The sequence below is a fragment of the Hoplias malabaricus genome, chromosome X1 (assembly GCF_029633855.1).
Source record: "Hoplias malabaricus isolate fHopMal1 chromosome X1, fHopMal1.hap1, whole genome shotgun sequence".
NCBI lineage: Eukaryota > Metazoa > Chordata > Actinopteri > Characiformes > Erythrinidae > Hoplias > Hoplias malabaricus.
Window position 1 is genome coordinate 6,299,355 of NC_089818.1, and position 25,252 is coordinate 6,324,606.

The 25,252-nt window shown below is 42.0% G+C and overlaps 3 protein-coding genes across 3 annotated transcripts; 2 read left to right on the plus strand and 1 right to left on the minus strand.

Annotated features, from left to right (window-relative positions):
• The first annotated feature begins 443 nt into the window (after positions 1-443).
• On the plus strand, positions 444-5,780 carry psph (phosphoserine phosphatase). The gene is made up of 6 exons (XM_066652641.1): positions 444-606; positions 1,294-1,446; positions 1,576-1,710; positions 1,984-2,129; positions 4,482-4,630; positions 5,360-5,780. The coding sequence occupies exons 2-6, from the start codon at positions 1,307-1,309 to the stop codon at positions 5,468-5,470; spliced, it is 681 nt and encodes a 226-aa protein (XP_066508738.1). The 5' UTR covers positions 444-606; positions 1,294-1,306; the 3' UTR covers positions 5,471-5,780.
• A 121-nt stretch (positions 5,781-5,901) lies between these two features.
• On the minus strand, positions 5,902-17,356 carry LOC136675893 (protein NipSnap homolog 2-like). The gene is made up of 10 exons (XM_066652693.1): positions 17,233-17,356; positions 15,449-15,579; positions 14,989-15,034; positions 14,240-14,334; positions 12,539-12,609; positions 12,008-12,148; positions 10,622-10,653; positions 9,659-9,753; positions 9,424-9,507; positions 5,902-8,136 (listed from the first exon to the last, which is right to left on the minus strand). The coding sequence occupies exons 1-10, from the start codon at positions 17,322-17,324 to the stop codon at positions 8,072-8,074; spliced, it is 852 nt and encodes a 283-aa protein (XP_066508790.1). The 5' UTR covers positions 17,325-17,356; the 3' UTR covers positions 5,902-8,071.
• A 1,255-nt stretch (positions 17,357-18,611) lies between these two features.
• On the plus strand, positions 18,612-21,000 carry LOC136675892 (succinate receptor 1-like). The gene is made up of 2 exons (XM_066652692.1): positions 18,612-18,646; positions 19,645-21,000. Exons 1-2 carry the CDS (start codon positions 18,644-18,646, stop codon positions 20,575-20,577), a joined length of 936 nt encoding a protein of 311 aa, XP_066508789.1. The 5' UTR covers positions 18,612-18,643; the 3' UTR covers positions 20,578-21,000.
• The last annotated feature ends 4,252 nt before the right edge of the window (positions 21,001-25,252 follow it).

A 25,252-nucleotide genomic window follows, 5' to 3' on the forward strand; every position in this document is an offset into this window, starting at 1 on the left:
TTGTAAAAATTCAAAGGTTACATAAATATTTATAGTTTTATTTTGTTCATTCATTTAATTTTTATGTGATTTTATTTTAAACTGTTTTTGCTGGTGTTATTTAATCATATAATATATAATATAATAAGGTATTTTGTATGCGAGGATGTTGTCTGTGCCTGCTTTGGTCTGTACACATTTTCATAATTTAAGATTTGACTATAGCACACTATAAGTTTGTGCAGCGCGCCCTCTGTCGGTAGTCCTGGTCTGTATGGACGTTGTTTCCCGAATAACACTCGAAGTCGATCGTTAATGTTCGACAATCTTCGCTTCTCTTCACGTCAACGCCAAAGAACGTCATAAAGGGCAACGCCGGCTTACTGGCCAATCAGCGCTGTCTGCGATTAGCACTGGCTGTTTTCTGATTGGCTGCTGCTGTAATCGTTGTGTAGAAGGATCTGAGCGGTGGAGAAGCCGAGGAGCTAAGGAGGATCTCCCCGCTGAGCGTTCTGCGGCTGCATCTGACACACTGCGGGGTTCAGGACAGACGACGCCGGGGTTCCTGAATTACAGATCAGGACATCTGCTGCACGGTGTTTACCAGGCATTACCTGGCGTGAGAAGGTAAGATAGATGTACTTAGGGTACAGTTTACAGAGGGAAAACAAAGCTTAAAGAAGCAGTAAAATCGAAGCGAGTTCGGTGTTATTTTGGTAAAAGCAGAGCTGCATGGCTTGTGTTGCAGGCTGGAGGTGTGTAAGTCTGCTCTTATTGATCTTGCTGCAGAAACTAAATAATGCAGGATATGCCCACTTTTTGAAGCTGATGCAATAACTCGGCCACTTGCTTGTCTGCTCTTCCAGGTTTGTTGGACAGTCATTAATTTGAGGCTGTAGTTTGAATGTTCCTGAGAGAAAGAAAGTCCTTGTAATCCATTAATCTCCTCTCACCACCTCATATTTTATACCCTGCCTTGTGTAGCTATCGTTACCACACGTCTCTGCTTCTCTTTGCATGCTTTCAAAGACCCTCTGCTTCACTGCCATTCTCTTGTGACTTGGCCATCAGTAAGAGTTCACACTTAAATAAACATTCTGCAGGTCTCTTTAATGAATAATGAGCTCTAGTAGAAATGAAACTAACTTGAAACAACTTTCTAGTGTCAAACAGTCACCCAGAGCAGGAATCGAACCTACAACCTCCTGGTCCCTGGAGCTGTGTGACTGCGACACCACCTGCTGCACCACTTTTTTTTATCTCTCAGCTGACATGAGCTCAACACATCATGTTCCCTTCTTCCTCTCTCTTCAGGACACAGGTCAGAATGATGATGTTAGCAGAGACTAAGGAAATGTTCCGCTGTGCGGATGCAGTGTGTTTCGATGTGGACAGCACTGTTATTCGCGAGGAAGGCATTGATGAACTGGCCAAGTTCTGTGGAGTCGGGGATGCTGTTACAGAGATGTAAGGCTTTATATTTTGTCCTCATGATTCCTTTATTAGAATGAAGTGCTTAGAGAAGATGAATGAATGAATGCAAAATTACAGAACCTTGTTTTCACAGCTGGTAATAACCTTGTCCGTTATTCCCAGGACTCGGAAGGCAATGGGGGGGTCAGTGACATTCAAAACAGCTTTGACGGAGCGTCTGTCCATAATAAAGTGCTCAAGGGAGCAAGTCAACAAATTGATAACAGACCACCCTCCTCAGCTGACTGCAGGTATTAAGTAAGTTGGTGCTGATTCAGTCGGTTTACATCATTCCCTTTAACAATACAACACAGCTTTTATCACTGTCCACTTTATTAAACCCCCTAGTCTATATTTTTTCTGGTCCTCCACCAAAAAATAGCCTGAGGTGTGTGTGTGTGTGTGTGTGTGTGTGTGTGTGTGTGTGTGTGTGTGTGTGTGTGTGTGTGTGTGTGTGTGTGTGTGTGTGTGTGTGTGTGTGTGTGTGTGTGTGTGTGTGTGTGTGTGTGTGTGTGTGTGTTTTTTTCACAGGGAGCTTGTGGAGAGGCTACATCAGCGTAATGTACATGTCTTCCTCATCTCAGGGGGATTTCGCTGCATTGTTGAGCATGTGGCCACTCAGCTGGGCATTCCTCTTGACCACGTTTACGCTAACCGCTTGAAATTTTACTTCAATGGTAAAGTGCTGTATATCAGACACGCCGGTGTAGTGACTGCACACTATCCTGAAAGATATGCCTTATATATGTTTTTTTTAATATTATTTTTGATATAGTGATATTTGGTTAATATTTAGAGGTTTTGTAGTTTAGTTTTCTTGATATTCATTTTGCATGCCATTTCTGTCCAGTGAAAAACATGTATCTCCATTCTGGATGTTTAGTTTACTACATCCACTTCTACATGAATGGACCAATTGAAATGCTTTTTACTTTGACTTCCGTTAAGGTTTTCTTTTCCTTCAGTGAAGTTAATATTTTTGAAGATTCATGCTTTTCTTTGGACAGCAATTATATAAAATTTTTATTCAATGTATAATACACTGTATCGCCAGAAGTATTAACGCACCCATCCAAACGACTGCTTCTACAAACATTGGTGAAAGAATGGGCCACTTTCAGGAGCTCAGTGAATTCCAGCATGGTACAATGATAGGATGCCTCCTGTGAAACAATTCCAGTTGTGATATTTCCTTGCTACTAAATATTCCACAGTCAACTGTCAGTGGTGTGGTAACAAAATGGAAGTGATTGGGAACAACAGCAGCTCAGCCACAAAATGGTAGGCCACGTAAAATGACAGAGCGGGGTAAGCTGATGCTGAAGTGCATAGTGTGCAGAGGTTGCCAACCTTCTGCAGAGTCGATCCCTACAGACCTCCAAACTTTGTGGCATTCAGATTAGCACAAGAACAGTGCATAGAGGGCTTCAGGGAATGGCTTTCCACGGTCAAGCAGCTGCATCCAAGCCTTACATCACCAAGTGCAATGCAAAGCATCGGACTCACACTTCTTCGTCTGGTACTCTGAAGGACGAGTCTGGATAAAAGTATGGGGTATAAGTGTAAAGTTTGGTGGAGTGGGGGATTATGATGTGAGGTTTCTTTTCAGGAGTTGGGCTCTGCCCTTTATTCATTAATTCATTCATTATCCGTAACCCTTATCCAGTTCAGGGTCGCGGTGGGTCCAGAGTCTACCTGGAATCATTGGGCGCAAGGCGGGAATACACCCTGGAGTGGGCGCCAGTCCTTCACAGGCTCAGCTCTTCAGTTCCAGTCAAAGGAACTCTTGTTTCAGTATACAAAGAGATTTTGGACAATTTCATCCCAAATTTTTTGGAACAGTTTGAGGATGCCCCCTTCTTGTTCCAACATGACTTTGCATGACTACACATAAAGACATGGATGAGTGAGTTTGATGTGGAGGACCTTGACTGGCCTGCATAGAGTCCTGACCTCAACTTGACAGAACACCTTTGGGATGAATTAGAGTGAAGACCGCAAGCCAGGCGTTCTCATCCAACATCAGCGTCTGACTTCACGAATGTGCTTCTGGAAGAATGATCAAAAGTTCCCATAAACATACTCCTAAACCTTGTGGAAAGCATCCCCAGAAGAGTTCAAGCTGTCACAGCTGCAAAGGGTGGGCAAGTGGTGGACAAAGTATACAAACAAAGTACTTGAATAAAAGTACAGATACTCAGCAGTTGAGTAAAAGTACAAAAGGATTTACCTTTAAATGTACTCAAATATCGAAAGTAAAAATACAGAGACCAATTGTAATTTTTGTAACAAGACTCATGCTTAACACAATGTAGGAGAAAAGACTCTAGTGCCACTGTTGGTTGCTCTGTCTTTTAATAGAATTGACACTGATGAACACAACAGAAACGGCCAAAGATTAAATACAATGAACTGTGTTATATCAACTATTACTTCACCCAAGGTGCTGCCCCTCCAAACCAACAGAGGTCACTGTCTTCTGAGTATTAAACCCAAGTTATGCTTCTATGTTGAACCTATGCCATAGGCAGCGTGGCCTGATGTGCACTTTTCCAGAAAAGTAACTCGTCACATCTACGCAGACCACAGCGGCTAAAACTGGTCTGCAGTCAGGCGAACATGGTTCAAGTTGCTCAAGTCAAGAAGTTCAGAAATATTAATTCCTCTAAAGGAATAATATACACTAAAGGCTAGAGAAGCAGGCTCTGTACCAAAGGGTTGATGCTTTGAGTACCTGGATACTAGAAAAGTCTGGGGACAGTGGGAGTGAATGAACATGTACAGAACATGTAGAGTACAGTCATGATAAAAGTGTTTTTCATATTGTAGTGAGCTACTCTTTAAGATTCATCACTTTACACTACAAACTGTCCTGTGTATTTACAGATACATTTATGGGCTCAAATTTCATGTTCTTTCTGATCCTCTGATTTTGAGTCAACCTGCTAAGGTCAATGTAATAGCAGTGTGCCATATCAAACCAGCAGCCTCTGATCAGAGATCAGTAATGGTGATTTTTCCCTTCTCAGGAGAATACGCGGGTTTCGATGAGACTCAGCCTACAGCAGAGTCTGGAGGTAAAGGGAGAGTGATCAGTCTGTTGAAGGAGAAGTACGGCTTTGAGAAAGTTGTGATGATTGGAGATGGTGCCACGGACCTTGAGGCCTGCCCCCCCGCTGTGAGTACACGCAGGAGTCTGTCTGTCAGTCAGTATGAGCAGAGGAGTCAACGAGTCTTCGCTTTCCAAGGAAAACATGTATTTCCATGTTTGTGGATGTTTAGTTTATTTTATCATTTGAACAAAGCAACCGTCCTTCACACTTTGTGAAGACGTCATGATGAATGGACCAATAGAAATTATTTGGAATAATGTCTTTTTACACTGACTTCCGTTGAAAATTAGGACGTTTCTTTCCTCCTGAAAAACGACTTTTTTTTTATATACTTGATTTTCTTTGGACAGTGACAAAATACTGATGAATATAGAGTTAAACATAGCTTTGAGCACACACACAGCTCAGATGTGAACAAGCACCTATTTCTTTTGCGGTTTTGAAAAGGACTCACATTATTACACTATGCTCTGAATGTATGGCATTAAAATAACACTTTGACAGTCACCTGAACAAGGCATTGCCCTGGAGCTGCTGAACAACTGAAACACATGACATGCCTTGCACAAAAACGTAGCACTCTGATCGCCCCGTCTGTGGGAAATGGCCCAGGGCTCACATTAATATGAGTGAAATGTCAATGGTGCTGTGGCGGTAATGTATTATACAGTTTACTGGAAGATATAACAACCCAGACTCCTCTGCCCCCTTGGGAACCCACAGATTTGTACAGATTTCCTGTGTCCCATTCAGACTTCCCTGACAAACCCTAATCAGATTGTGCTCCTTCACAGAGTGCGTTTATTGGATTCGGTGGGAATGTGGTTCGGCAGCAGGTGAAGGAGAAGTCGTCGTGGTATGTCACCAGTTTTGGGGAGCTGCTAAAGGAGCTGGAGAAGATTTAGCGGTTTTTCTTCTTTGCACATTACAGAGACCTGGGGAACTTTTTGCCATCACCAGCTTTGTGCCTTTCTGCTCATTTTTTACTTATTGCAATTTTCTAATTTAAATAACTGAGTTTGTAGCATTCAGTCACATGATACATTTACATACTACAGTGTTTACAGAGTAGTAGGAGGCACAGTGCTAGAACACTATGTAGCAACTCACTTGATGTAGCTGGAGTCGCACAATCATTCCTAGTTTAAAGTCTAATTTAGCAGTTTTGAGATGATGCTTTAGTTTGTGATGTAATTTCTGTTTCTGTTTTTTGAAAATGCCTTTCTTAAGAAGACTTTTGTCTTTTTGGTACTTAAATTAAATAAAAAAATATATAAATAAACGTTATGCTGACATTTTTATTTGATGAATGTTGATGTAAAAATATTATATTTTATATCCACAGAGACAACAGAAACATCCCCTTTAATAGTTTATATCTCTTAATATTTATAACAAAATCTGCATGCTACAAAAATACTGATTATATGATGTAAATCAGTCTGGGAACAAAGACTGAGGCTGTTTCTCAGCAGCAGGAACACACAGAACAGACTTGTGTTTTACAGAAGTCACTTTCCTAGAGGGAACTCATGATGCTGCAGCGAATGATGGGATTTCAAGTAGTTCTCAGGGTCAGAGTTGAGAACTGGTGCATCCTCCTCTCTTTTCAGGGTGGATCAAGAACCATATCCAGGAGCTTTAACCTCTCCTGGTGTTTGTACTTTGTCAGTGGAAGACGACACCAATATAGAACACACACTGAGAAACAGCCTGAGGTCAGAACTGGGGTCTGTCTCACAATGGATGACTTTTCACAGTGATCCATCCACATCGACTGACTGTGACTGCTCCAAAGTCAGGTTAAGGGGAGTCTCCAAAAATTCACCATGGTAAGATTTGTAGGAAGGCTCTGAGATGGGTTGTGTGATTGATGCCTTGTTGCTAAGACAGAAGTGTTCCATGGTGATGACAGGAGAGGGATCAGCCTTTAATGGCTATGAAAGCTCCTTCCCAAAGATTTATTACATGACCTGGTCATGAAAATGCTTTCTGATGCCCGAGGTACTGTTTTATTGCAGTTAAGATTGGGGCCAGTTCTGTCCCTCGTGGAGAGTGCGTTATGAGGCAAAATAGTGCTGACATTATTGTTTCAGACTGGTCACTTTTCTAATCAACAGTCCATACACGATGTGTGTGATAATGCACATCTAAACCACTGTATTGTCAATTTCTATTTTTGCATGTGTTTGTATGGGACTGTCAGGAACTCTGTGTAAAGTAAATGCATCATGAGACAGACACCGAACAAAAACTCAAACAGTTCAGTTCTGAACACTTCTATATTTAACAGTGCAGGAAAATATGGGAAAACGGGACAACGGCTTCAAATCATTTTTAAAAGACTGGACGATAAAAACTTACACAGGGTACAGATCTATTTCAGTTCAGGATTACGCAATAAGGTTATACACATTTCTTAAGAAAACTTCCACAGAATACAGAACTGTTTCAATTCAAGACTGAGTAACAAGGAGATATATTTCTGAGAAAGTCTTATTCACACGAGAAGAAAATAGTTTACAGTAAATAATTCTGAAATGATACTTCAGAAAATAAATAACCCACTGTCGACAGCAGACACATTCAATGGGTTTTTACAGCATTGTGCAGAGCTCAGATTTTCAGCTTCCATCTGTTCCACCAGGAATCAGCTAAAAGTTTTATCAGATGCGCAGCTGAAAACATTACTGACAGTAATAAACACCACTGTCTTAACACTGTTTAAATGAGATTAATTAAAGGAAACTGACTATAACACGTTTAAGACACAACACAGTTAAATATTTTGTGCAAATCAAGCAAAATACATTATTTACAATTAAACACACACCTCCTTTAGTTACAGACAACCCGTTTTGTTTTTGGCATTGTGTGTTTTACTGTGTGAACAATGCACTACGACATGTTCTTATTCTGTAGGTTTAAATAAAACACTCTATCATGCCCTGACTAACACACTATGTAACTTCCAGAGAAACCACTCTTCTTCTTTCCCACTCATTTCAGCACAGTGCTGTAAAAATGAATTACACGAGGGGAAGCACCACAAGCAATATTCCAAGTACTACATTTTTACTACAGTCTGTCGTGTGTTCTATCAGCGGAGGCCCAGGTCCGATCAGAGATTAGCTGTGGCAGTGAACATAGTGACAGCCAGTGAGATGTAGTTATGCACCTCACGACACGTGACTTATTGGAACTGGTATTTCATAAGTGCAAAAACATTACTCATTTCTGCAACTTAAAATGTATTCTAATGGTCTTGATCGTGCAGATTAAAAACCGCATTGAAGTTGTGATGTTAAGATAAAACACTATGATTAAGCCCTGTTTCCAGGACAAGAGACCTGTTACTTTTGGTTTTCATTTGTAGTTTTTCAGTGTGGAATAAACGTGTAGGAAATGTTTGCCGTTACGGATTAAAACCCAGTAAAACCCAGTGGTGAGTGCAGTTCTCCAATAACTTCCAATTTTACCCATCTTCCACTTGCTGGGATTCTGTATTACTGCAATGGTGATGCCTTCATTGGAATCATTATCCTGGAGTCCATGTGCTGAATAAGGGGAACTTAGAGCAGAAAACAAATTTTAAATAAAAAATTACAGCTTTGGAAAGAACACATTTCTCCATTTTAATTTTTACATTTTGCAGTGTGTCCATATTTCATGACATATCTGCTACACAGTGAAGTTCTGTTCATGCTCACAGCTCAAATGTAAATATCATTCATTCATTCATTGTCTGTAACCCTTATCCAGTTCAGGGTCGCGGTGGGACCGGAGCCTACCCAGAATTGCTGTGCACAAGGTGAGAATACACCCTGGAGGGGGCGCCAGTCCTTCACAGGGCAACACACACACACACACACACACACACACACACACACACACACACACACACACACACACACACACACACACACACACACACAGGGAGAACACACCACACTCCTCACAGACAGTCACCCGGAGGAAACCCACACAGACACAGAGAGAACACTCCTCACAGACAGTCACCCAGAGAAAACCCACTCAGACACAGAGAGAACACACTACACTCCTCACAGACAGTCACCCAGAGGAAACCCACACAGACACAGAGAGAACACACCACACTCCTCACAGACAGTCACCTGGAGGAAACCCACGCAGACACAGGGAGAACACACCACACTCCTCATAGACAGTCACCCGGAGGAAACCCACACAGACACAGGGAGAACACACCACACTCCTCACAGACAGTCACCCGGAGGAAACCCACGCAGACACAGGGAGAACACACCACACTCCTCACAGACAGTCACCCGGAGGAAACCCACGCAGACACAGGGAGAACACACTACAGGTCCCTGGAGCTGTGTGACTGCGACACTAACCTGCTGCACCACCACACCTTGTAAATATACTGTGCCCTAAAGCATATAAACAACTTTGTGTGTCATCGTAATGAAGATCAGGATGTGGTTTGAATGGGCAAGGGAGATATTTTGGGGCTATGTCTGTAGAAGAGTTTTGTGTTACTTTTGGCTTATAGTTATTTTTAGCAGGATTAGCTTCACAGCTCCAGAACTAAAGATACAAAAGCCTCTGTTCCACTGCAGGTCTGAATGGTTCTGAACAGAGTGTTACTGTTATAGGAGCATTTCCACATGGGCAGGGGTCAGCATAGAAATGAGATATGGTAACTTTTCGGTCCTAGAGTGGAAAATCTGGGCACCAGATTCAGTGCAAGAATTGTCAACCTCTTTTGCTTGACACCATTCCTTATAGAACATGTAATCTTCATATGTAAAGGAACTATTTCTGAGATACAGATACAGGACAAATCACTGTAGATTAAATCTGTATTCACCCGTATAGTAGACCAATTCGTTCCAGCCCTCATGACGCCAGGCTGCATTTCTTGTGCTCTCTCTTGACTTCAAGTCTTTATATGCTGAAAGGAATATAAATATCAACAAGTCAAGGCTGGGCCTGTACCACTGCTAGGAGCACGATGTTAAATCACGTAACATTCACAGATCAGTAGCTTGTTTTACAATAGAAAACTCTTTCAAAATCCATTGTCCTAAACCGACTGTTCTTACCCCAGAGGTGATGGACCATGTAAAGATTTCCGATCTGAGAGAAGAATCCTCCCACTGCCTCGCGGTTGTGCTGCCGATAGCGAATCGCTCGGGCCCTGAACAAGCCACAGACACTGTTCTCACAAGGCTTTAGAAACAAGATTTCTTCCAATAGCTTTTTTGATCATAGTTTTCTGTTATTTAAAAGATTTCCTCCACTGGCAGCTGAGATTATATCATCGATATCTCAGTGACCAGTCCGAACTATACCTCCTTCTCTTAGAAACCTGGGGGTAATGTACTTTGTTTTGAACAATGGCATTAAACGTGACTTTTATTTTGTTTTATGAAACATTTAATACGATCCTGTTTAATAAAAGACATGAGGCTTTTCCTCAGAGCCTGAAAATGTAGAGCACAGATTTCAATTCACAGGGAGAACATTTAAGGTTAAGGTCATCTGAAAGTCAAACATATTCTGCCAAGTCTGGTTTTATTATGTTAATCTGAAACACTGTCTTTCACCTTTAATCAGTTGCATTACTATATGGTTTCTACTCGAATCGACTGCTGTTCCACTAGGTTCCTGGAACTGGGTACTTTTTCAGTCCCTGCTCATGCCTTGTTCGAAACAAGCCGAGTATATATTAAATGTGAAGTGTGTTTCTAATCTAGTTAACCTGATTCAATGAAGCAAAAGAATGATTATTCTTATATCAGTGTGTGATTAAAATAATCTTTACTTTCTCTGCATGTTCTATGGGATCAGATTAAAACAACTAATCAAGCTGAATCTGCTGTGATTTCCCTCTCATCCCCGGCAAGATACTACCCTCAATGTTTAACTAATAAATGATTCACTCACTCACTCACTCATTCATTCAAGCATAAGAAGCACAAGCCTATGGTCAGTTGGCTCCACTAGACGGTCTGGCAAAAACAACAGAACATTGTCAGTAAAATTATAAATGGGCTGTGTCTTACCAGTAATTACCCCATTCTATCATCGTCCCAGGCTGCGAAGAAAAGATGAAACAATGTTATACAAAACAAAACTACATTATTATACAACCACAAACTTGTAAATATCTCTGAATGTGACTTCACTAATCAGTAAATGGTTTAACAACCACCTGGAACACCACAGCAAATGTCAAGAAACACATTAGGAACACAGCAAAATATAGTGATAGCAAAGGAACCACAGGGGTATTGTGTTAATCATAATAACTATCCATTTAATGTTAATTGAATAAATATTACATTTCATTCAGTTGCCAACTCGAAACCACATTTCTCACCAAATATTTATGGGGTTTATAATTAATACCCATTAATAAACTCACTTTACAGCATTTCTAAACGTCAAAAAGCCACCTTACACCTCCCCTGACAGCTGCAGTGCAGCCCTGAGCACCATACACGCAATGCATACAATGACTGGAATGCTGGCCATTAACTTCAGCAGAGCCAAGAGTGGATCACACAAGAGACAAAACACATGCCACAGGCAAACAGACAAAAGAGCTGTTAGTCTTCCCGTGTCCAACGCTACGCTGCACTGTCGCTTCATATCTGTCACATCTACATCTCTTAATGGGCAAGCTCAGGATCAGAGGTGGACTGATTCTGGTGATATTTATTTCTGAATGTACTCTGAGATTCATTCAGGCTATGTCTGACACCGGAGACTACACTTATTCATACTCCTTTCAGTGCTACTGTGGAATGATCATCCTGCTTTAAACAGGCTGTGATCCACAATTGTTTTAAATCTAGTTTGAAAATATATTTACATTCACAGGCATTTAACTGCATTATCAAGGTAGTTTGACCTTTATTTATTATAATAATTGTTTTACGTTATTACTCACTCTTATCCTTAGTATTACACCACCTTCAATCCCCAGGACCAGCAGGAACAACCACCGCTGAAGTGCCCTTGAGCAAGGCACAGAATCCAGAAACACTCCCCGGGCTTCGGGGAAGACTGCCTGCCGCTCTGGGTGTGTGTTCACAGCCTCTAGTGTGTGTGTGTGTGTGTTTGTTCACTGCCACACATGGGTTAAATGCGGAACACATTTCTTTGTACATTGTAGAATGACAAATAAGTATCTATACTTTTTTTAACCCTCATTCGCAGTTAAAACTCTTAAGATAGTATCTATCAGTCCCAGAGTCCAGAAGTATTATTTTGGGGCACTATTTTAATATGTGACGGCCTCTCCCTGCCAGGAAACTGGACTGAACCATTAACCCCAGAGCCCTGATTCAGCACCTTCTAGACCGGGCCCCATCACTAGGCAGTCAGTCGAGTTCAACCAAAAATGACCATAGTGCAGCGTGAGCCGGAAAGAGGAAAATACTCACTCTTAACTGGTAAGATCTGAGTTCGTATATGTTTGGTCCCTGCCGTGGAACTGGCTCATTCCAGAAGCTGAACTCCAGCAGCAGCTGATTACGACGAGAGAGCAACATTTTCCCCCGTTCGTTCCTGTACTCCAGAAATTCCTGTGAAAAGGACAAGAATGAAAAACATGGCCCAACTCAGTTCAACAGTTTCCAATTTAAGTTAAATTTAGGAAGGGAGGTTGGTACATGACTATTATTGAGACCCAGGGGGCATATCAGATAAATGTGGGCAGCTCAGTAACTCCCTGTATAAATAGTTCACATCAGCTCAGAATGGACTATTATTATTAATAAAAACAGCATTTTTCAAACATCAAAATAGCAAAAAAACAGTACATATCACAAGCATGATTCAGCAGGACATTGGTCATTTGATTTTTAATCTTCTAAACATCACCAGCAAGAGTGAATTTTAGAAAGGCGTCCACCTCAGCTGTGTGTGTAAAATATGTTCATGTGAAATACAGAAACACACAAAATGAGTTCTACCTTATTTGTTTTCAGCTTATTCATAACTTCAGTCAGAGCAGGGTACCCTCCCCTGTACCTCCAGAGATGGACTGTTAAAGCAGAGGTTAATAAGACAGTGCTTTTAAAAACACAATACAAACACACTGTAAAATTCTGAGCCACTGAAAAGCAGATGTAATGAACAAATCTCTGAACTCCTACTTTGACACTTCTAAATTAGACCCTCATTTGAACGGGGACATGAACCCAGTGAGCAAAAGGACCTTTGAAAATGTTAAATGGACAATTCTGGGAAATCTATTAGATGTATAAACTAGTGTCACCAGACGTCCTCTTTTACCCGGACATGCTCTCTTTTTTAGACTTAAAAAATGTCCGGGCGGAATTTCACATACGTCCGGGATTTTGTTTTTCTAGAGCTAACATAGACCTTCGAGAAGTTTCGTTCACAAACTAGTCCCGCCCTCCCCTACTCCGATTGGTTCGCTTGAGTGAGAAGGGGGCGTGGTGAAGTAGCCTAAAATCTTCTGATTGGACGGTCTGACTGTAGAGCTACCGTTATTGGTCGAGAACCTTCTCTGTAAACATTTAATTGGTCAGTCTGCACGTCAGTAGTCCTTGTTTACGTCAGGCAAAGCTCATGTACCCACCCTCATCTCGAGCAGCTGTGCCGAAACGTAAATGTAAGTTCTCGGATGAATTAAAAAAAGAAATTCCCATGTTTTCCCATGTGTAGCAAATAAAGGTGGAAAGGACCAAAAAGAACACATAGGTTCAGCTAAGAATACAACGGCAGCTAGGGGCGTAACTTCATCACCCCCCCCCCCTCCCTGAGACGTGTCCTCTTGTTCACCATCTCAGATCTGGTCACCCTAAATAAACTTAGTTTAGAGTCTCCTTTTCCTGACGACTCCTGTAAGCAAAACACCTCTCTAGAACCTGGAAATCCCCCTCTCGTGGGCTCAGAAAATCTATATCTGATAAAGACTCGAAAGATGACTATATTTAAATGGAAAATAGACCAAAAGAATTTAACCCTTTTATATTAGTCAGGCCCCATCTGACAGAGAAAAGACATGGATGGTGCAGTGTGCTGCAGATGTATGTGTTCTAATAGCCACCTGTAACAACGGGGTGTGTGTAGGAGTGGTCAAAGAGAGAGGGAAGGAGGTAAGTGCAGGAGACTTTAATAACAATAAGCAAAAGGAAACTAGACAGAGGGAAGCTAAACACAGAGGCTAAACACTAAACAAGGACTATACAGAACAAAGTGGCTAAACACAGGGCAAGGCTATACACAAGGCTTTAAACATAGAACTAGATATTATTTGGCAAGACAGATATGAAGCACAGACAGCATACACACAACCACATCAACATACACACAATGACACACAACCAGGAAACACTGACAAGGACTATATCAAGAAAATACAAACAAGAAACACCTGGACACTAATTACGACACATGACACTAGAAACACAAGGGAAGGGTATCACATGACCTGGGGACAAGCAGGAAGCAGACACAAGACAGGGGGAAACAAGAAACAAAACAGAACAGAACACAAAACTAAGCACGTTACACCACCAAACTGGTTCAACCGGAAATACAAAACTACACTGACTGACATGATAGAAAACTTAGTGATGTAGTGCTTAAGGTTATACATGCAGGAACAGGTACTGACTGTAAGGTGTTTCACTGTTAAATCTTACCAGCCTGGTCCTGTTCTCCATACCAGGTGTTCCAGGTGCCCACCAGTTCACAGGGGTAATATTTATCCACATGGATAGAAGGCAGCACATCCTCACTGTGGGCCACAGTAAATAAGATATTTACTCAACACTGACCCTGACACACACACACCTGTGGACAGTTTCACACACTCACTCAGTCACTCACACACCTGTGGACAGTTTCACACACTCACACACCTGTGGACAGTTTCACACACTCACTCAGTCACTCACACACCTGTGGACAGTTTCACACACTCACACACCTGTGGACAGTTTCACACACTCACACACACAAACATGTGGACAGTTTTTGAATAGCCAATCCATCTGCCAGTTTGCGTTTTGGACTGTGGGAGGAAACCCACACACATACAGGAAGAACACACCCCACTCCTCACTGACAGTGACCGTAGACTGGTATTGAACCCACAACCCCAGAACCCTGGAACTGTTTACAGTGACACCACCTGCAGAGTGTGTGTGGCTATACTTGCTGAACAGAGTGTGTGTGGGCTGGTGGAGGTCACAGTAAAGAGGCTGTAAGTTCAGGAATGAAGCTCCGTATATGTTATTTATAGCTAGACTCCTATCAGTCACCTCACAGAAACAGACCTACAGGCTGCAGGGCTTTTCCTCAGAGACTAGCTCTCGGCAGATCCTGATCCACAGCTGATCAGACTCATTAATCTCCAGTAAATTACATTTAAGGGAGAACGGGGTCTTACCAGAGTTTGTTGTAGGTGTCCAGGCACTCGGGCTTCACGTTGTGAACTGAAATGAAATCACCACTCTTTATTATTGAAATATTATCAAGATTTCAGCTTTCAAAAAAAGCTGTAAACAATTTTAAACTGGCAACTCAAAAGTGTCCGTAGGTGTGTGTGTGTGAGTGAATGTGTGTGTGTGTTGCCCTGTGAAGGACTGGCGCCCCCTACAGTGTGTATTTCTGCCTTGCGCCCAATGATTCCAGGTAGGCTCTGGACCCACCGCGACCCTGAACTGGGCTACAGATAATGAATGAATGAATGAATTTTAAACTGTTTTATTTGTCTCTAAAATAAAACACTGCACATTCTCAGAGGCTTTGTTAACATCTTAAACCTTGATGTCAAAGGAAAGTCTATTATTTTCTAATCTCTGCACGATGTGTAAAGCACAGGTCCATGTGCTGTATCCATTACTTACACTGAATTTTATAAAGGTTACTTTCCTCTTTCTTGGCCAGCAGGTGAGAGTGGGCATCCTTCCGCGGGTCCACTTTTCGCACGAACAAAGACTTGAACCAGCTATCTTCACTGCTCCTGGCTGGTAGACCCCTGGAATACATTACATTTTAATAAAGTCAGTAAATTCATAACTAAGTTTATCATGTCTATATTGATTCTTTGACTAAAATTAGACGCTGTAGTTGTGTTCCCTCATTTCTGGATCAGGTGCACTGCAAAGACAAGGCAATGTTCTCTTTCACCTTTTATTCTGTATCCCACTATGGACAATGGACGCATCAACGACACCACGTCTGGCAATGTGTCAACTGACAAACCAGCCCATTACCTCCTATTATCCTCTACACTTTTCCCCATAAAGAACACACTCACGTTTACCAGCTCTACTCAGCTGTTCACAGAACAAAGGGTCACTTATACTCCCTTTGCATATGTAAATGAATACATCCATTTCAAACACTGTAACACTGCTCACACACTTCTGTGTCCATTAAACTGGTGTAGATGTCAAGACGAACTATGGGCTACACTGTTTACTTGATGTAGAATGGGCAGTCCTAAAAGTGGCTAATGCTTATGTCAGTATTACCCTGACCAATCACAAGGCTACCGTAGCCATGCCCCCTCTCTGAGTGGAAGAGCCTGATGAGCTAAAGCTTAGTTAGTGAACTACCTATCCAGCTATTCACCAAGCTATGGGCAGGGAGTATTCTTCCTAAAAGCTTAGAATTAATATCCATTGAGTTTATAAAAGCACATAGACTCACACCCAGAAAGACATCAAGACTGGAACACTATGACGACCAAAGCAGTAAGATCAGCTAAAAACAAGCTAGGTGTGTATTTAAGTGTTTTGTTTTTATTTCTGCTGGAGGCGCAAGAAACCTACCAGTCCGTCGCAACCATGAGCACAAAGTTATCTGCTCCCAGAACTTCTGAATCATATTAATTATAATAAATTTATATAGCGCTTTTCAAGAACTCAAAACTGCTTTCTCGTAATCAGCATTCTGTTCTCCATTGACAAGAGAGCTGAAAGTCACACACACTCATTAGTATAGGGCCACGCCCACACCGTTCTCACTGAACATGGCATCTACACAAAAGGAGCACAGCCACTACCTTGAGGCTCCAGGTCTGGCTCCCCTCAGCGTATCTAAGACATTAGCTCATCTGTTGCTGCACAGTTTGTGTTGGACAGAGGATACTGTTGTCTGAATGTTTTTGGTTTGTGGACTATTCTCAGTCCAGCAGTGACACTGAGGTGTATAAAAACTCCAGCAGCACTGCTGTGTCTGATCCACCACCCAAATCATACAGTGGAGGGTCCTTAACATTCAAGAACAGAAAGGGAGATAAAGTATGCAGAGCAGCGGTAGAACTACAAAGTACACCTCTGTGGTCAGTGGAACTGAGTGCAGAAACATGGTCATTATATTGCTTTGGCTGATTTGTGTACGACTGATATCAGCTCACTGTACAGTGATTACAAAACAAAACAGACAACATTTCTACATGACCTTGGTCCGTTCACACTTCGAGAGAATGTTGCAGTATTTGATTAGCTAGTATCAGCCTCGAAAACAGCGAATTTTAACATGTTTTATATTTAAAATATATTTATCAGACTAGTGTTACCAGCACGCTTAATGCTAATGAGTAGTTTCGCCTTATATATCACTAGCTACGCCTCAGAGCCCCGTTTCAACCACAGCACAGATACTGCAGATAATAATGTCACACCTGATAAATGTGGCGATTTGTCCTTTGGTGCTGCTGCTGTTTTTAGCCTCGTTAAGGCTGCTGTAACAGCGCTGAAGGACTCTAGTCGCCATCTTCCGCTTTATTGCTCTGTGTACGCTGGAGAGTAAATGGTTAAAAGTGAGATGTGTGCTTCTGCCAGCAGAGGGCGCTGCGCTATAGGGTTAGCGAGACATTCGCCTCAGAATCACTGAATCGATTCTTTTGAACTGTTTGTGTGGTAAAAGAGCTAAGAGATTGTTTCTTGTGTGAAGTAACCGATTCCCTGCTGCAAAACAACATATTTAACCAGTTTAAGACAGTGTTTTATGATAATTTATGCTCGTTTATGTTGTTTATTCTGGCCTGGGACTTGTTTAGCTTGCCATCAGGGTCATGAATGATAATTAGGTGACCAGTGTCCAAATCCAAAAGTGTTGTAAATTACAACTCAAAAATAAACAATTTAAAAATGTCTCAAAATTTCAAGCATATTCCCGAACATAGCTGGACTGAAGTACCTCATAAATCTACAGTAGAACTTCTTAAATAAAAAACAAGCAAGCACAACCTAGCAGAGTCCATGCGGGTGGAATCTGGATCAAGATGGGCTTTGGGTTTGGGTCAGGGGTAGTTAGATGGGCTATTACCAGGTGGGCTGCCTGTAACTGATAAATGTTTGAAGCCCAATAACTCTTTATACAGGGTGCACATGGGTCCAGCGGATTGTCGTAATGTAGAGAGGTTTTGTCTTTTCAGGGCTGCCCACTTTGGGCTTTGGTCTTGTAGACCCTCATATACAGGACCAACAATTAACCCATGAACAAAACTCGCTGGTACCCAACTGGGCCACCCGTGTGGACCCTACATGGTTGCAACCCAGACTTCTACCTTTGCATTTTGGATCAGGAAAGTGGAATGTGAAAAACCAACTTCTAAGACAGAACTGTATGTAAATATATCTCTTTGTATTTCTTTGAAACTGAAAAATAGAAGCTGAGCAAAGATAAAATAGTCCCACAGCAAGCAAATTTGCAGTGTTACAACATCATAGGCAAACAAGGCATAACATAGCACACAACAATAAAATGAGGTAGCTTTGGAGGAGTTAAAAGTGTAGATGGAAAATTGCTTAAATGATGAGTATCTCTTAAAAGTAATCAACCCACATCCCTTTAAATATCTGTTTAGTCATTGAAACACTGACAAGAAAAAGGAAATGATGTAGAGAGTGAGAGAGACAGAGAGAGAGAGAGACATTATTGCTTCATTGCATTTTATATCTCATTGGATACAAAGGCTTTGCATAAATACTCATTGTGATACATGACTGTGAATTTTTAACCACTGCGGTTTACTGGCTGCAGTTACATTTTGAGGAGTGTCTTCACAAGTAAATACATCGACTAGAACAATGGTAAGGCTGAATAGATGTCTTCTTACTTTTTAATTTTACTCTATATAGATGTCATTAAACTCTCATGCTCTTCTTTTGTGATATAATTACAGCTGTTTTTACCTTGTTTTTATACTCGAATATTTTAATTGATACTTTTATTTTATTGATATAAATCTTTATATCGATTTATTTATTGAAATAAAACTCACAAATCAAGGATCTCCGTTTACATATTTAGAATATAATTGTGTTTATTCATTTACTGTAATAAATCATGTTCATGCAGGCCACGGTGTATAACAAATGTGAACACTGTTTAATATCCCACTGAGGACAGCTTCATGATTTCTGATCATATATTTTAAACTCAGCAAAAAGGGATTTAAATCAGATTACTGATCAGATAATTATCAGATAATCTTTAGGTGGATCATGATTACATTTCAAGATTAAGGACCTGTTTCTCTGATGGGTGTCTACTGTTTTGAACAGCAGTTTTGAAAATTGTTTTTTTTTCCACTGGGCGGCACGGTGACGCAGCAGGTTAGTGTTGCAGTCACACAGGGTCAAGTGCCGCTCCGGGTGACTGTCTGTGGTGTGTTCTCCATGTGGGTTTCCTCCCACGGCCCCAAAACACACGTTGGTAGGTGGATTGGTGACTCAAAAGTGTCCGTAGGTGTGAGTGTGTAAGTGAATGTGTGTGTGTGTGTTGCCCTGTGAAGGACTGGCGCCCCCGCCAGTGTGTATTCCCGCCTTGCGCCCAATGATTCCAGGTAGACTCTGGACCCACCGCGACCCTGAACTGGATAAGGGTTACAGACAATGAATTAATGAATGTTTTCCACTTATTTACAGACAATGCGACGTCTGGTTCCTATCATTAATGCTGTAAATATGGGACATGTCTCTAGGAATGACACATCAATCCACTCTGAATTACCTTGTTAGGAATAAATGGCTGTAATTTCCATTGAATGGTCTGACTCAAACTAATGCACTAATTTTGTCAACCACAGGAATCCAACTGCACTACCATTAACTCTCAGTTACAGAAGTTCTACCTCTCTCCAATATATGCTGTGGAGTTTGCCATTGGTTTTCCTGGCAATCTGCTGGTGGTCCTGGGCTATATCTTCTGCCTCACGTCTTGGAGCTCCAGCAATGTGTACCTGTTTAACCTTGCACTGTCTGACCTGATCTTCCTCTGTACCTTACCTCACCTCTCCTACTCCTATGCCCAGGATGTTCATAAGGTTGTTCCCACGCTCTGTGTGATTAACCGCTTCATCCTCCACGTGAACTTGTACTCCAGCATCCTCTTCATGGTCTGGGTGAGTGTGGATCGTCTCTTGGTCATACGGCACCCGCAGCGCAATCATTTCTTGCTGAGCTGCAGGAGTTCGCTGTGTGTTAGCCTCTTGACCTGGATCTTGGTTGTCATTCAAATTAGTCCACTTCTCCACTTTATTGTGAAGGACTTGAAGCGCAGTAACTGGACAAGATGCCATGATTTTGGAAGCCTTGATGACACCGAAAGCACTTTCATCTACAGCCTGGTGCTCACTGTCACTGGATTCATGCTACCTCTTTTAGCCTTGTTCCTGTCTTCGTTTAAGATGGTCTCTTTGCTCATAACACAAGAGCAGGCCTTCGGTACTTCCTTCCAAAGGCCCTTGAAGATCGTGAGGACTGCTGCTATCATGTTTCTGGTGCTATACACACCCATCCACGTGATGAGGAACATGCGGATAGCATCGCAGCTCTCATGGCTCACATTCTCACAGTGCTCCAAAGTCTACATCGAAGTGGTGTATATAATCACACGGCCAATAGCCTTCATGCACAGCGTCATCAACCCCATATTTTACTTCCTCATGACAGACAGATTTAAAGAGCTGCTGCTGGACAAATTCAGGCTGGTGGGACGGAGGAGAAGGATTCTAACCTGAGCAAGACGAACCTCTAAAACTAGTTCAGAATTAGATTTAGGGATGTCCTGATCCTGTATAAAGTTCTGCATAATTAGAGGATGTGACCTGAGCTCCTGGACGACGAGCTGAGGTAATGCTAACAGGTAATCAGGCCTGGCACTTCTCAACATCTCGCTGCCTCCCCATGGAGGGGGTACATGGACATTTGCATGGTCTTAGTGAGCTGCCTCTGCTCGTCCTCCAGGAGCTTGTGCCAGAGAGGGTTATTTTAAATTCAACAAAATTTTATTTACAGATGTTAATATGTAAACAAAGTTACTGAGAGTGGATTAATTGGGAAATGCTAAAGAGCACAGTAAGACAACTTTTTTTAACATCCATAACACTTTATAAACACATTTATAATATGCTGTAAACTTAAAAAAACATTTTATATTTTATATGTAGGTACACAGGTCCCTAAATATAATAAGTTTTACGAATGTTGAGCCACATTTTTAAGCTCTAAGTAAAATGGGGAACATGTAAACAAAACTAAGGCCATTAAAGCCACTTTTAATTTTCTAGCTCACTCCATTTCCCATTAAACTTCTCCCATGGCTTTGTTTACATTTCAAACACTGAATAAATGACAGAGGCTTTATAAATATTTATTATTTATTTGTATTTTCAAGCTAGATTGTATGTATCGAATATGATATTTCATATATATATATATGTATGTATGACTTGGATTGGTACTGGTTTAAAAAAAAAGGTCCTATCTTCTACAATGGGTGCACTGTGTGCTAATTAGCTTTGGCCTAATCATAATGTTCTGGTGCCATATTAATAGCTGTATGTTTGTTAATTAGCACAGTCTCGAATTACAGTGGAATAAACTGTAGTGGACTTTTCTCAGGGGCCTATAACCTGGGAGACATTTTTAAAACAGGCTAACAGGGTAAATAAAGCTTTATAGTTGATTACAAACGTTTGCAATAGGGGGCGCTACTGTTTCAGTAAAAATATCCTCTTGCATTACAAGGTTGTTGTTGTTTTTTTTCCATTGAGTTCTGAGTAAGAAACTACACTCAGCAAGAAGCAAGTTCATTTCAATGATTTTTTTAAATCAAGGCAGATTTGATTTCCTTGGAAAGCCAAAAAATGAGGAATTAAAATTAGCCCAGTGTAAAGGTTTTTAAGCTCTTTATGCTTTTCAGAGTCCTGGTGGGTCCAGAGACTACACAGAATCATTGGGCACAAGGCAGGATCACACCCTGGACAGAACATCACATATTCACCCATTCACCCAGCTGTGGACAGTGTCACACACTCAGTTACTCAAGTTCTTCTTTTGCCATTACACGGGGTGATTTTAGACTACTGACTCTGGTCTCTGCCTTGTTTTGTTCTGTATTTGAGCACTAGCGACAGTTCGGAGCCCTTCCTCGCCAGCTGCCTGCACTAAAACAGTCTTCTAGGCCTTTTATGGTCACTCTGTGAGGAATAGCACAAAATGAGGCCATTTCAGAGCTCACATTCCGGACGGTTGTAATTCTTGGCACGTGGAGGCCGGGGCTCCAATCACGGAGCTGGCACACACAACTCACTCAGCGCAGCTGGGCATGCTGCTCCGTAGAGGCCGAGAACATGGTCCACAGTAAAGCAACATGAAGGAAAGATTCAGTTGCTGTGCATACTACAGACACATTTTAAAAGCCTTCATTTAGAACATGTGAGTAATGTGATTTTTGGATTAATGCACAACAACCTCTTTTGTTACTGATTTATCTTGTTCAGGGTCATGGAATCATTCAGCACAAGACAGGAACACACCCAAGACAGAGCACCACACCCTTACCCAGTCACTCACATTCATATCTGTGGATAATTTCATACATTGACACAGTCACCCCACCTAGCAGTGTGTGTTTTTGGACTGTGGAAAGAAAGCAGAGCACCCGGAGGAAACCCACGCAGACACAGGGAGAACACACCACACTCCTCACAGACAGTCACCCGGAGGAAACCCGCACAGACACAGGGAGAACACACCACACTCCTCACAGACAGTCACCCGGAGGAAACCCACGCAGACACAGGGAGAACACACCACACTCCTCACAGACAGTCACCCGGAGGAAACCCACGCAGACACAGAGAGAACACACCACACTCCTCACAGACAGTCACCCGGAGGAAACCCGCACAAGACAGGAACACACCCAAGACAGAGCACCACACCCTTACCCAGTCACTCACATTCATATCTGTGGATAATTTCATACATTGACACAGTCACCCCACCTAGCAGTGTGTGTTTTTGGACTGTGGAAAGAAAGCAGAGCACCCGGAGGAAACCCACGCAGACACAGGGAGAACACACCACACTCCTCACAGACAGTCACCCGGAGGAAACCCACACAGACACAGGGAGAACACACCACACTCCTCACAGACAGTCACCCGGAGGAAACCCACGCAGACACAGAGAGAACACACCACACTCCTCACAGACAGTCACCCGGAGGAAACCCACGCAGACACAGAGAGAACACACCACACTCCTCACAGACAGTCACCCGGAGGAAACCCACGCAGACACAGAGAGAACACACCACACTCCTCACAGACAGACACCCGGAGGAAACCCACACAGACACAGGGAAAATACAACAAACCCCTCACAGTGTGACCCCACCCAGGACCCTGATACCCAGCAGCTGTGTGGCAGAGACAACACCTGCAGTGCCACAATGTGGGCCCTTATACACAAATGAAGATGCTTAAAACATACAAAAACATATACAAATGTAAAAATATGTAAAGCAATGCAACAAAATGATGCAGCACAATCCGCAGCACAGAGCCAGCATCGTCAGAGATGTCAGAGTGAAATATTAAACATATTCTTGTGTTTGATTATGAGTCCTTTACCAAGAAGTTACCTAGGAACACTAGGTAAGACATGGTATTTTAGCTCACCTCCTACAGGTGCAGAATGTTTTAAGGTAAAATTACTACCTAGCTGCTGGAGAGGAAACATTCTGCAGAGGCCTCTTTGATTTTGAGGAGCAAAAATATTTCTTCTCCTTCAGTTCATAGGCTCCACAGTGTGGTCACTGTTAGTCATTGCAGTTTTGTCACACATTTTCTGGGTTAACTTTGACACACAGGAGTGTGAACAGATGAAAACTGCCATTACATTTCTCAAACAGACCCGACACGCCCCCCACTGGTAGCCTTTGTATTCTGCAGCTTGTAACTCTTTTACTAGTTCCTAAACACTACAGCCCTGTACTGCCACATCCACGCTGACCACTAATATACATATACATATATAAGCAATATAATAATGCTTAGTGTTTTGTAGATGAAACATACTCTTACTGGAACAAAGGCTGAGCAGCTGGTTTGGCAAAAGAGTGAGTGAGTGATGTGTGTGTGTGTGTGTGCTGGCTGTGTGTGGTCCATCTTGGCCTGCTTTCCATAGGCGTGACTCGGGCAATCCAGTCATTATTGAGAGGGAAACAGATGAAGACAACAGGATTGTATGTTTCAGAATTGATACATGAGGCAGAAATTATTTTCATAATGATGTATGTAAAATGATTTGGAAAGTAGACTGTAAGCAATCCTCACGGCCAAAAGCCTGAGCTTACAAATCCCCTTTTCCAGAACAGTCATCCATACTGTAAACAGCAGTAAAAGCAGTAATCAGTGCTGTGTTAATTCTCCAGAGCATTTATTTAATGATAATAGCTCAAAGGATACATTTCCAATGTTGTCCCTGAACAACTCGACTGTGTTTCTGTGTACGTAAATATAAACACATTTAGAATGTGACGCCTGAAAGTGGTGACGAAGACGAGTTTCCTGCTGAGCTCCATCACCTTTCCTTTACTGACACTGTTAAAACATTTAGGAACAGAGAAGTCTCTGTGCTGCAGTTTCGTGAGTCGAGTACTTGCTTAATACAAGACTTCCGCTGCTCAACAGCTTTATCTGATTCTCCTCTTCATGATGACCGTAGGAAACAGATCTGGGAGCAGGCCAGTCACCCTCACGCTCACTTTGTGTCTTTAAAGACGTTCTGTTGGAGCACATGCAGAATGAGGTCTGGCATCGTCCTGCTGAAATAACCATGGGATTCCCGGGAAAAGACATCGCCTCTTTTGAGAGTTTTGCAAATAACTTCAAGTATTAAAGCCCTTTTTTAATTAAGTCCTTCACTAAAGATGCCCCTCCTAAAATACAACTCAAACCAATCCTCTTCTCTCAAACAGCATGATTTTTATAGAACTGGACATCAGACGCACCGCAGACAGCTCCAGTTGCCTTTCTTCTCTCTAGACCTTGCTTTATTATGGAGCTATCTTTGTCCAGATTAGGATCACATCACTGCTGCTCCATCATGCTGGACTTCACTGGTAGACACAGGTGTTTCAGATCTGTTTAGCTTTTAGTAGACAATGATCACAGTGAGTCAAGGCAGATGGACGAGTACGGCCAGAGAGAGACGGAGAAAGAGAAGGAAAATAAGAGATTAATCCGTCATGTGCAGGACAGAGAAAAGCAATATGAGAGAAAGAAGATGTTGTATATTTGACTGTAGAAGAATGCACGCAACTTTCGGAATTCAGCAAGACTCTTTAAAGGGATTTATTTTAATCCCAAGGCATAAATCATCACTGAGAGCATCAAAGAAAGA